Source organism: Verticillium alfalfae, genomic scaffold, assembly GCF_000150825.1.
Source record: "Verticillium alfalfae VaMs.102 supercont1.10 genomic scaffold, whole genome shotgun sequence".
NCBI classification, from domain to species: Eukaryota; Fungi; Ascomycota; class Sordariomycetes; order Glomerellales; family Plectosphaerellaceae; genus Verticillium; species Verticillium alfalfae.
In genome coordinates, this window is record NW_003315029.1 from 171,477 (window position 1) to 183,815 (window position 12,339).

A 12,339-nucleotide genomic window follows, 5' to 3' on the forward strand; every position below is an offset into this window, starting at 1 on the left:
AGCTTGAGATTCCGACTCCTGGCAACGCCGCCTACTTTGTCGGACTCGGCACCTGCGGCGTCATACTTCCCTGCCCGCACCCAACGGACTGGCGCCGGCCTGAGCCAAAGCCGGCGACGCCACCCAGCCTGCCAGTCTGCGAGTCCTCCATCACGCACGCCTGCCTGCGTTCATCTTCGACATGATTGTGAACGTACCTGGACGGATCCCAATAAGCTCTAGACGAGCATCTCCCGGACGGCTGAGGTCTTACTCGGATGAACCACCTATAGTTGAGGCTGACGACCGCTGTCTTTAGCCCGACTGCCTGCTTATAGTGGACCAAAGCCAGGCCATCGCTCGGTCGCGATGCCCCACGTCCAGCCGTCTGACACCGGCCTCCATCCGGTACCTGACATAAACTTGGCCGGCCCAGGCCTGGCCTATTCTGTCCCGGCTGATTCCTCCCAGCTTGTCGCAAGCAGTCGCAATGCTCTGGCGATAATGTAAGGTTTTTGTCGGCCAAATTGAGATGGCTCAGATGTTGCTGAATGGGGTCGCTTGTTCACGCCATGACCATTGTGACCTCTGAGGAATACGCCGGCGTTGTGGGTTCAGGTTTGTTCGGGTTTACGGGGTCGACACGAGACTGTGATGCATGCGCCTGTAACAAAGTCGCGAGGCACCGCGTAATGGCTCCCGACAGTGTAGCGACAACGTTTTATCACATAAATGGGCTGGTAACTGACAGCAAGACTGCCAAGCCATTCCATATCTGCCCAGCCAATGATTTATGGGGGGCGCTTTTTCTCAATCATGTTCACTGGTCCTTTCTACTACCCTGAACCTTATGTACACGCACTGGATGGTATTCTGAATCTGTTGCACGTCGCTAGATTCGGGCTTGCGCAGAATTAGTGTCGTTCGAACCAAGGCTCCCATGTACAATGATGCTTGCTAATCAGGTCCCGTGGTGATCATCTGTCCATATGGCCTATGCCACTGTCCCAGTTTAAAGTGATATGGTCACGACCGCCCTGGGTATCAGCATCATCGTAGGACTGAACCTCCCATCATTGTGAAGTGCCGGTTCCGACTGTAGTGTGGTCATCTTGACAGGCTTCACTTTGCGCGCCCCCATCGTGCTGACCACCCGCGCCGCGATTTTAGAACGACGAGCCTTACGCTTTCGTGTATGTCTTGTTCCAGGTGCGGCAATTGGCAAGCCTGATGGATGGAACGCCATTTACCGAGATGCCCGACGGGCGTGTGGGTTGATGAACGGATGGATGGGGGGAGAGGCTTTCGGAAGAAGGAATATGGACATGCAACAGAGCTGACCATGGCACAAGCAATAGCGAGACAAGCATCGCCCATTCCTCCAAAAAGCACAACGTGCAGTGTGTTGGCGGTGTTCCCGAGAACCCCCCCCCTCTTCCCCCCAAGTCTTTGGGTCACACAACCACACCTTCAGACGGACAGCCCCAATCAACCCCTGACGTGGCTACGCCCCCGTGATGCAGGCTCCGTCTCAAACAAAGGGCTCTCTGTCGAGAGAAGAAGAGGTGGCGAGAGGCTTCGGTGGTGGTGGTGGTGGCAGAAGAAGGAGAAGGGGGCCCAGTCACCGAGGATGAAAGGTCGTGCTGATGTTGGCTTCAGAAAGGTGGTCCGCAGTGTCGGCCCAGCTGAGGTGTTTCTGAAACGAGCTACCCGTCCTTCAGTCGGTCAGTCGCTTGCATCTTCGTTCGCTCGTTCGTTCGCCCGCTGCATACATGTATTCCAACAAGGCCGGGGGTTCGGAGGGTGGGCGTGCTGTCATGCTGGCGATGCGCCGCGGGCTGCGTCGACAAGGGGGTGTGAGGGGCACACGTCTAGCGGCGTGCCACTGCCGCTGGCTGGACGGGTCGGGGGATTTCTGCTGAGGTGAGGGTGACTGAGCCAAGGCCTGCGAAGGTCAGTCGGGTTGGTACGCTGCGTGGGTATGGGGCGTTTTCGCTGGTCTCCGGCAGGCCGCTGCGGGAAAAAAAGACGCCCCTGCTTGAAGCTTCCCGACGGCTGTCAGCATCCTCTCTCCTGATGGGGCAGGCAAATGCTGAGGGGCGTTGCGTCTGAGCAATGGGAGCTGGGTTTTGTGGTTGCCAGTCGTACTGTCGATCTAGCCAGGGGCGAGTCTGTCCATGATGGTGGACGGGGCTCCGCAGCCAAGCCGCAGGGAGCTACCAGTAGCATGATTACCCCGCGGCACCTTTTATCAGATAAGACAACACTCCGAGGGGCAAACGGGTACGTCCCTGACTTTCAGGGGCTTTCTTTTGGCCGGTAGGGCCGTCATCCACACATGAAAACAACCTCTTCGTAAAGAGCACCTTGGATGAGAAACATGTGATTCCTTGATCTGTTGACGACAGGTTGCGGTGAATCCAGTCGAGCTGTGCGAGCTGTGCGAGCATGTGTCGAGACACGATGCTCATCTTGATTGGTCTCTGACGCACCGGTGAGGAGTAATAAAGGCTGTGATATGTGGTTTCTGACTCTGCGAGCAAGTCGCCAAGAAAATGGGTGAGGCGGCCTTGGAGAGGCGTGGTCACATGGCCTTTCGAACATGAGTGAGCACGTTGGCTGCAGGGTGCCTTCCCATCAGGCTGGCCGCGTATCCGACTGCCTGGAGTCTCATCTCCGGGCATAGCATTCGAGCTGCAGTGGCCTGTGGACGACGTGGTTATTGGATACACTGCTTAAGTTTCATGGCGCTGATTTGCGGGTGGTTTCTGGAACCGGAAACGCACATGCATTCTGGTCAGGGCTCTACGGCGCCACTGATTTGTTGATTCCACGTTCGAAATCGCCTCATCGGTGAGCATCAACATGTTGCGGATAAGGCTGCGAAATGGCTACTGTAGGTTCATGTAAGGCAAAAGACGCTGTTGTCGTCTTGGTATCCAAGTGCATCAAGGCTTGAGCTTCATGGAGCTTCATGCATCATGTACGAAGCGTACTAGTGAATTGCTTCCCAGGTACGGTGAAGTCTGCTGTCGTGATCGACAATTTGGTATCATCGTCTGGCCGCCTCGCAATCTACCAGGTGTTGTCGCGTGTGCCTTTACTCGTCACTACTTCAAAAGTCTTCAACGATATCATGATACATCTATAGCTGTCTGCCAAGTCTATGGCTGATGCCGATGCTCCAAAACTGCAACAGGCGGTTTGGAAAGTTTCCGGTTGTTTTCATCTACAAATTTGGTGCTCAAAGAACGGACCACCATGTTCTCATGTCTCTCCACATGCTCTGTATGAACTCAGAGGCATGACCTACTGTTGACACCCTTGCATTAAGTCGATCCCCCCCGCAGCAAGCAGATTGCGCTCTTGTCGACTGCTCTCCACCATATCTCAAAGCCCTCACCAGACTACACATGGCAAAATGCAGAACCACGCTTCACGCGTTGCAAAGACGAAGCTCGACGTCGGTCTTGTAAGTGTCTGATTGAATCTACCAAACATGTGCTCAGTGCGAGGCCAAAATATATGCCTGAAAGATAGAGCATGTTTCATTTTCATTCTCCTTTGAACGCCTGTTCCAAACCTCGAATATCCATCTTCGTCATCTGCATCATAGCCTCCATGACACGGTCTGATTTCTCCTGGTCCGGATCCGCCAGCATCGTCTTCAGTACTTTGGGCACGACCTGCCACGCCAGCCCATACCTGTCTGCTATCCACCCGCACTGCTGTCTCGCGACATCGCCGCCTTCGCCGAGCTTTGTCCAGTAAAAATCGATTTCCTTCTGATCATCGCAGTCGACCATGAGCGAGATGGCCTCGTTGAACTTGAATTGCGGTCCGCCGTTGAGACCAGCGAACTTTTGCCCGTTCATCTCAAACTCGATAATGAGCAGGCTGCCGGGTGTCTGGCCATGGTGGACCTCGCCGGCGGAGGTGTAGTATTGTCGATGCGTGATCTTCGAATCTGGAAAGATGGAGACGTAGAACTGGGCGGCTTCTTCAGCGTTGCCGTCGAACCAGAGACACGTGGTGAACTTGGCGATGGGCATGACGCTTGTAGCTCAAGAGATGGATTCTGCTGGAAAGGTCAAGAGGTGAAAACAGCAGTAGAGGAAAGCTGCGATGGGGTGGGAGAGTGATGTGTGGTAGTCTTGATGGAGCCAGCACTCATATATCAACGACTCCACTATGCCCATTGATAAGGCAGAGGAGCAGTATTGGTATGATCTGAAAGTCTTGTCGTGATTCAGGCACACCGAACAAGCTGATTGACAGCTCATGAGTACATCGTTATGACGGACAGGCGTTAACATTGGACCTGGCTGGATTGCCTGCACGCTATTGATCGGACCCCGCACGCCTGCCTGGCGTGGCGCTCCAGCTGGACCATCAAGGCTTCTAGCCCGAGTATATTCACACGACGTTGTCCAAATTGGTTACTCTTTTGTCCGTCTCCTGATCGTTGAGTTGAGCCGACTTACATGAGTGTGGCGGCGGTGGAGGGGGTGGTGTGGATGCAGATCAGAAAGAGGCGTGGCCTGGTGTCTTGACGGAGGTGCATACACCAGCCGTCAACTGGGGCACATTGAGATCGAGGCGTCTCTCCAGATAGATAGAAGAAGCAGGGGCGGTCCAGCATCACAGACTGGTAAATGGTGGATTCCAGAGTTAGGGCGGCGCAGATGGCTTCGTCTTGGACCCCAGGCTGGCGGTAAAGCAAGTGTAGAGTAGTTGGCATCACACAGGTGAATAGTATTAACATGAATGAATAGTACATACGTGCGCGAAAGTGAATGGCGCTCCATGTTCTGGGACGGCCGTGTCCCGTCAAATCCCAGCACAGCCGCTCCAAGCTCCAACCCAGTGCAAAATGAATGGCCAAGTCGTAGAGTATCTAAGTGTAGTTAAAAAAAAGGGGGGGGAGATCTTTAACAGCCCAGGGTCTACACGTCCAACATGCTCTTTATTTTCTGCGGTGGTGCAGAAGAAGTCCCCGTGTTGGCACTGGGACTTCTCGCCGCGCCACCCGGCGAGGTTGTCACGTCTGTGGCGGCGTCGCCTTCTCCACGGCCCCGTTGCTGTCCCGCGTACGGCGGCGGCGCTGGTCCGTCCATCATCAGCTCTGCCCTCCTGGCAGCTTGTGCTTCACTAGCAGATTGTCCGCCTGCAGCGGGGAAGAGCAAGTCGGCGGCAGCGTTCCTAGCATGCTCCGTCCGTCGCCTGTCGGATTTGCCCATGTATGACGCGTCGGCGCTGGGTTTCTTCGACCCGTCGAGGAGGTTGACTTCCGACTGTCGACGGGCCGGGTTTGGCCCACCACCAGGTCCGCTTTTGGTCAGATCCCTCAGCTCCACCAGGCCGCGGTGACGTTCAGCATTGCGCATCTCCTTGATGCGTGCGTGCTTAACGCCGCGCGAAGTCGCACCACTGTCGGTGCCAGCTTGGTCATGGCGCATGGCGTTATTGCCACGGCGCCACCAGCTGGGCTTCTGGACGTAGCCCATCTCGCGATCGTACTCTTGGCCACGGGTCCGGCGCTGGCGAATGAGCTCCTTGTCTTCGTTCGGGGTGCGGAAGCCCCAAACAATCTGAACAACGAGAATGAGGAGAGCCGGTACATAGCCACCCACATAGACGGATGCGAGACTCGACTGGGCATTTAGTACAGAGTAGTCGAAAGTAAAGGCGCAAAAGGCCTGGAAACCGACGACAACGAGTGCCAAAGGTAGCAGTAGGCGGAAGCGGAGAGGGGTGTACTTGACGAGGCCAATCGTCTTGTTGATGATTCCGCGGTTGCGAGGTTTGTAGTGCTTGACGGAGTGGCGGAGGGAGACAACGATGATAATCCAGCAGAACAAGAGGAAGAGCGCGGCGATCTTGAAGCGGACGTCTGTCGCCGCGGGGCCAGCTTTGTCCTCGATCTGCTGAGGCGTGCGTTGGAGCTCGATCCTGCCCCAGTTGCGGGGAATGATCATGAAAAAGTTGAGCCAGATGAATAGGTAGAACACCAGAGGCATCCAGAACTCAAACTTGGCGCGCCTGTCGTCCTCTCGCAGCACAAAAGGATCAGGGTCGATGAATTGCCGCTCTTGCCAACTACCCCAGTGACGTGCCGCCTCCCAAACGAGCGCTAGCACGCCGTGTTGCATCAAGTACCAGAAGAAGCTGTTGAGAATGATCGGTAGGCCCATGACACGGAAGCGGTCCACGTCAACATTCGTGAAGAGACTGACGACGGCCATAGCAATGACCCAGATGCTCCAGTACCACTGCCATCGCCGGCCAATGGGTGTGAACCGCTTTTCGCCGGGCAAGTGCAGGGTGCCATGCTTCTTCAAGTTCATGAGCACGAGAACCAGGCAGAAGGCGAAGAGGACGGCGAAGACGATGCCGGCGATGGCGCGGTCACCTATGGGGTCGACGGGGTTGTAGCATGATGTCGAGTTGATGAAGCTGCCATTGGTCCAAACGTAGTCGGGTGTGTAGTCGCCGTCGGTCAGGATGCATCGGGATCCATTGGAAAGCGTGCCATTGCTGTATAGGGTAAAGTTGAAGTGCAGCAGAGTGGTGAGGTTGAAGTGGACGCCATTGATGACAGTGTCGCTGGCGTTGTTCCCGTCGGGGAACTCGAGGAGGTCGCGTACTTCGAGGAGATCCATGATGGTCGTTGGGCTGTCGTCGAAACGACCGGGGGGTTTTTCGACGGGTTAAGCCAAGGCAAGGCCAAGCCACAAGGTTCCGGTAGGTGGGATACTGGCTGTCCTGTATGTGACGGCTGCTTGCTGACGCTGACGGCTTGGTACGAGTCTTACAAAGGCTCGAAATGGAATGAGCGCTGTTGGAGGGCGCGCGATTGAAGACGCCGACGCGAGAAAGTCGGAGGATTAGGACATCGTAGGATAAGAAGGTGACAAGATTTACTGGTCGGAACAGGCGATCATTGTCAATGGAACGGAGTCGCCGGCACGAGAGATAAAAAATCGGGATTCGGTGAGGTTAGATGCCTGAGCCACTCGGAGCTTGGGGAGGTGATGGCAAAAAGTATGGGAATAACAAAAGCTAGTCAGGCCTACCGCCTCGCTTTCGCTCTCTCCATTTTTCTCCAGCGCATCCGGGCGATAAATGCCGAGCCCCACCGGACGCGGCGGATGCAGTAAAGCGATGTTTCAACCCCACTATGCCCGCATTTCGTCATGCCCATGCACGTGCCCAGCTCAAGCCATCCCTCTCATCCATCCACTGTGTGGCTCAGCCCTCTAAACAGGTACTCCAGCCACAACCCCACCATTGCCGTCTTGGTGTGTCTCTGACATGGGGGTCCAACTCGACACGAAGGCCATTGGGGAAGCTCTTTTGTGACCTCTGGCCCTCGAACAATATTTCCACAACGCAACTTCAGTGAGTTCAATGGGCAGGCCCAAGCTCCGAACTACACCACTCGCCCAGCATGACCTCACAGGACGAGGAAGATCCCTCTTATATCGACTATGAGGCCTTCCTGGCCCCCGACTTCAAGCCCTCAGCATTTGCCAACACGCTCGTGCTGTCCACCAACAACCCCAACGACACTCCCCTCGACCTGAGCACGCCCCTGTCCCGGGTCCTCTTCGACACGCAGGAGGTCGACTCCCACATCGATGTCTTGACGACCAAGTCTGCTATTCCACTTCTTGAACACACCGACAGTCAGACCAAGTCAAGCAAGCGCATTGTTTCCGAGCTCGACGCACAGATCAAGTCTCTGAACGACAGTTACAAGCAGCTTGAGAAGGACGTCATCAACAAGCATGCCGAGGCCGACGAGGTGCGCCAAGTCGCCATGCGCCTTTGGGAAACCCTGAGACTGGGACGCTCTGTCGGACGATGCTTGCAACTGGGACGCCAGCTTGAAGTCCAATACACAGAGATTGCCGGGTCGAGCATCAGTGCCGCTGCAGCTGCAGCTGGCAAGAGGGAGGACCACAGGGCATTAGTCCGCTGCGCACACACCATATTGTCTCTACGGGAGGTCTTCGACGCGACAGCTCCCGGCGAGGAGGGCCATGGTCTTCATCGTGTGGACGCGATCAAGAGTCTCCGTGAGAACACTGTCACCCCGCTGGAACGCTCCGTGAAAGAGACGGCTGAGCGCATTGTGCGTGACTTCTCTGTTCCAGACATGGCAACATTTGCCCAGAGCGAGGACATCAAATCCCGTACCGTCTCTGCCATGACTACGCTGTACCTACTGTCGCCCACGAGCCAGGCGCAGCCCAAGCCCGAAAAATGGACACCTGTTCTCCTTCTGCAGGCACTCGAGACGTACTTTCGAACCGCCCTCTCCAGCTCCATAGCATCTTTAGCGCGCGCCCTCAGTCAGCTGCCGAATCTCGACCGCACGCTTGCCGAGATTACCGCTCGTTGTCAGAACATCGTGGCGCTCGAATTGGTGCTGGAGAGTACGAGGCCGCCTGCGCATCCCCTTGTGCAAATCGAGGGCACCCAGGCCAAGGCGTCATCAAACTTGCTGCAGCCTCTTCTGGCGCATCTTGAAACCGGGAGCCTGCCATCGTACTTTTGGAGAACGATGGCGAGCAGTCTGGGAACTAGGGTCCAGGATATCATGAACCGCGGTGGCGTGTCGGCACGAACTCTCAAGACAAATAAGCAAGGCGTCGGAGAGGCCGTTCGAGAATGTGTCGTCAAGGGGTGCCGAGCGCCAAGCGCCATGAAGGGCAAGGGGGAGAAGGCTAGAGAAGGTAGTTGGGAGAGGGAGGTGGCCGTCATGGTAGGGAGCGTGGTGAATAACCTCGGAAGGTGATGCAAATTCTTCCTCAATAACAAGCCCGTCCTTCTGTTCTGCTGCACTCCATGACGAGGTACTTGGCCGTGACATGATGCATCTGGTGAAGTTCATATCGTGACTTGGGCGCATGGAAGACATGGAAGTACCTATAAAGGACCTTCTCCCTGTAAGAACTGGAAAAGCTTCAAAGAGAATAACATGCCTCCCTGAGTGGTACCAATCGCTGTGAATGTGGAGCTAGATGCCTGGGCACCAGTGATACAACTTGCGGAAACCACAACCCGTCATATCAAGACGCACCTTCCACCCTCCGCGGTCCGCAACTTTTAGAACGATACCTTGGTACTGCATCATTTCGGGATTTTTTTTTGGTCTCTGGCCGCGAGATCTGCGTCCTCTTCGACAGTGCCATTCTCCAATCCTCTTTCCACATCGTTTGGCCCTAATAAACTACTGTCGTGGGGACAACCTCACGGATTCGATGCACGATACCCCCATTCAGAGGCAACTGACTACGCTGTAACGACGCGTCGTGCGGGCACGTTGAAGACAAATCAACTCCTTGGTTAAAACGGTCCACGACTGAATGACCACGGCATGCTTTCCTACTTCGCGGCCTTTCATATTCCCAGCCAAGCCCCGACGACCTATTACCCAGGGGTTAACCATCACTTGGAAATCGCGTCATGGATGTTAAGGACACTGTTGATGGAAGCGAGCTTTCGTCTCCAGACGATGCTGATCGCTTCATGCTGAGCGACCATCGGTAAGACACTGATCGCCGAGTCCTTCAACCTTGACATCAGTCTGTTTCCATGTCCTGTCGCGATGCTTCCACAAGTCCCTTTATTGCAAGTCTTCTGCATCCTCACTGACTGGGTGCCTTTAGACTTCTGACCTCGGGTTTCTTCGCGGACTGTGAGATTGTCCTGGGCTGCAAGACTTGGAAGCTTCACAAATCGGTCATCTGCCTACGATCCAAATACTTCGAACGTGCCTTCATGGGCCACTGGCCTGTGAGTGTCTTTGACTCTGCCAAACCCGAACATGGTCTAATCCAGCCCAAGGAGGCCAAGAGCGGTAATATTACATTATCGACAGATCAGTTTACTGAGGAGCAAATCGAGTGGCTCATCAGTTTCGTCTATACTGGAGGTTCGTAATTCCCAATCTATATGCAGTGGCTGCGTGTTGGTTTGTACTGAGATTGCATAGTCTGTGAACTCGAGGAGCTCAAGTCTACAACTACGGTGTTACACACGGCTGCCCAACTCTTCGCTCTCGGCGACTACTTTCTCGTGCCTGGTCTCTGTGATTGTGCTATCGAAGCCGTTACCTGTCAGTGGGATCCACGCTTCCGACAAAATGTTGCCCGGAGGCGTCCGTGGCTTCGTATTCATGGTCCACTTCGCAGTTGGGTATACCCCTTTGACGGGGATGATTGGGCACGAGCCATGGCCTGCGTCTACAAACAGTGGGCTGACAGCGACGAAAACGAGTTCAAAAAGGCAATGATGCGGCTGTCCACGGAAAAGCTCAGCTGCAGGCATACCCTGATTCGCTCCCCTCATTTTCTGAGCTTCATTAACAAGGAGCCGCGATTTGCCAGGGATTTCATGAAGATCATGGTTCAGGACCGCGTGGCAAAACTGCAGTACTGAGCTTGGGCGTCGGCCGGGAGTCGGAAAGACTTGGAGTGATGTAGGCATCAGGATTTGTTTTGTGGCGAACACGAATCATCACAAGTGTTCTGAGTGCGTTACTGATCATCTCGGTTTCAAAGTTGTGACGATACAATGCCAAAAGTGCTTTGGCGATATGGGTGACATTCCATCATTGCAACTTGTTATTGCAAGTGTCTAGCTGCGTTGTGAGTTGTCAGTTGTTATGGTCAATATTCACCATCGTCAATCAGTCAACTTGTCCATCCTGCACTTCCTGTGGCGCCCTTGGGTTCATGCTGACTCCCAGCTGCCAAGGATATCATTCCCGGCGAGACTTGGCCATGATCGGCGGTGGAAGAAGTATGTCCCTGTTGCAGGCTTCAAAAGGATCAACGGATGTGCGATCAGGGGTTCCTTGCAGCGTCAGTCCATGCAAGGTGGCCGGGAGCCGGCCACACTATCTTCCTTCAGTGCACGGAGCGTCCAACGTTTTCGATTCGAGCAAGTATGGCGCTTCGACAGAGATAGCACTTTCGTCGCTGGGCGTTCATTTCATATGCAAATACATTAAGGTAGAGCAGGCAGAGTGCACGTCACTCGTGCCGGGACGAGACTCCGAAACCTGCAGCCGGACCACGTGAGGTGGCTGCATCCAAACTCAAAAGGGTATGCACAGGAAAACATCGCACAGCGAGGTTGGACCGAGCAGATTGGCCACTGGCAGCCCGCGACAGGCGCCATGTGCGGTCTTGGAAAGAGGAAAATGTGCTTGAGGAGGGGGATCATATCAGTTGGGTTTGTGATGTTGATAAATGGCTCATCGGGTTGGGCTGATATCTGATGCGGTGTTTCTGCGGTGGGATCCGAAGGTGTGATATGGTGTCGAGCAAAGTACAGCGCCGGAAGCAGAGAGCGAGATGCCCCTTTGGTCGTTTCATGATGACAATTCGAATGCGGACCTCGACGACTGAGCGGGCTGAGGGACATGATGGTCGCTGTCGACGAAACTCGGCGGTAGGACGGGCCTTCTCAGGCGTGGGAGCGGGCCGCGAGCTGAACCCGTTGACCACCAGATGGGTCATCTCCGATGGGCGGAGCCACATACTGTAGTGCAGTAGCTGGGTCTTGTTCATCCCATCTGGGCCATCTGGGGCACCACGATCGTGGGCTATTCTCGGGCTGTCCGCGGGGGTGGGTGGTGTTGTCGTCGGGCTGGGCCGGGGCCTCTTCTGGCTGCCATTCGTCCGCTGTTCTGTTCCTCTGTGAATCCCTTTCCTCTGCGAGAGTTCTTCACCGTCTTTTCATTGCCATGTTCTTGCCATGTCCCGCGGGCAAGACTGCTGCAGTACAGCAGGACAGCATGGCAACACCGGCGGTGGGCAGAGACGCAAAGCAGCTGGCCAGAACTGACGAGTGGGCGAGGAAAAGAGGGGTTGATGAGCTTGAATGCTTTTAGCGTGCTGTTAGCGCGTCAGTAGCGAGAACGGCGCCTGAAGCCCCAGTTGCAAAGGACCCGGAGCGAGGGGCCCAGCAGGGCAGGCGCCATGCCCACCCACTCATCCGACTGGCAACAGCGCTGACGTGGTGTGGTGGTCCGTGTGCCTGCCGCCGGCCGGTGCCACGGGCTCGTCTCGCTGGTCGCGTCCTAGCTTCTTTGACGTGCACATCACAGGCAGCTGCTGCCCTTGTTGTGGCCCGGTCATCGTCGTGCCTCCTTCTCTTTTTCCCTCAATACAACCTCATTGGATTGTTCAATTCACCATCCTGCCCTTGTTCCTTCCATTATACAGCTGCCTTTCCCTCTCCTTCCCTCGCTGGACTTTTCACCAACTCTTCGCCCGCGATCCCAATCCAGACGTAAGTACCACCCACTCAGCTCTCTGTGCTCCAGGCGGTGTTCTCAGTTGC

The 12,339-nt window shown here is 55.3% G+C and overlaps 4 protein-coding genes across 4 annotated transcripts; 2 read left to right on the top strand and 2 right to left on the bottom strand.

Annotated features, from left to right (window-relative positions):
- Nucleotides 1–3,533: 3,533 nt before the first annotated feature.
- Nucleotides 3,534–4,031, bottom strand: VDBG_07481 (3-demethylubiquinone-9 3-methyltransferase; the record flags this gene model as incomplete). The annotated part of the gene is made up of 1 exon (XM_003001976.1): nt 3,534–4,031. One exon carries the CDS (start codon nt 4,029–4,031, stop codon nt 3,534–3,536), a length of 498 nt encoding a protein of 165 aa, XP_003002022.1.
- An 894-nt stretch (nt 4,032–4,925) lies between these two features.
- VDBG_07482 (conserved hypothetical protein) lies at nt 4,926–6,641 on the bottom strand (the record flags this gene model as incomplete). The annotated part of the gene is made up of 1 exon (XM_003001977.1): nt 4,926–6,641. One exon carries the CDS (start codon nt 6,639–6,641, stop codon nt 4,926–4,928), a length of 1,716 nt encoding a protein of 571 aa, XP_003002023.1.
- Nucleotides 6,642–7,429: 788 nt separating this feature from the next.
- On the top strand, nt 7,430–8,782 carry VDBG_07483 (conserved oligomeric Golgi complex subunit 5; the record flags this gene model as incomplete). Its single annotated transcript, XM_003001978.1, has 1 exon — nt 7,430–8,782. The coding sequence occupies one exon, from the start codon at nt 7,430–7,432 to the stop codon at nt 8,780–8,782; it is 1,353 nt and encodes a 450-aa protein (XP_003002024.1).
- Nucleotides 8,783–9,453: 671 nt separating this feature from the next.
- VDBG_07484 (predicted protein) lies at nt 9,454–9,930 on the top strand (the record flags this gene model as incomplete). Its single annotated transcript, XM_003001979.1, has 3 exons — nt 9,454–9,533; nt 9,657–9,783; nt 9,835–9,930. 3 exons carry the CDS (start codon nt 9,454–9,456, stop codon nt 9,928–9,930), a joined length of 303 nt encoding a protein of 100 aa, XP_003002025.1.
- Between the last annotated feature and the right edge of the window lie 2,409 nt (nt 9,931–12,339).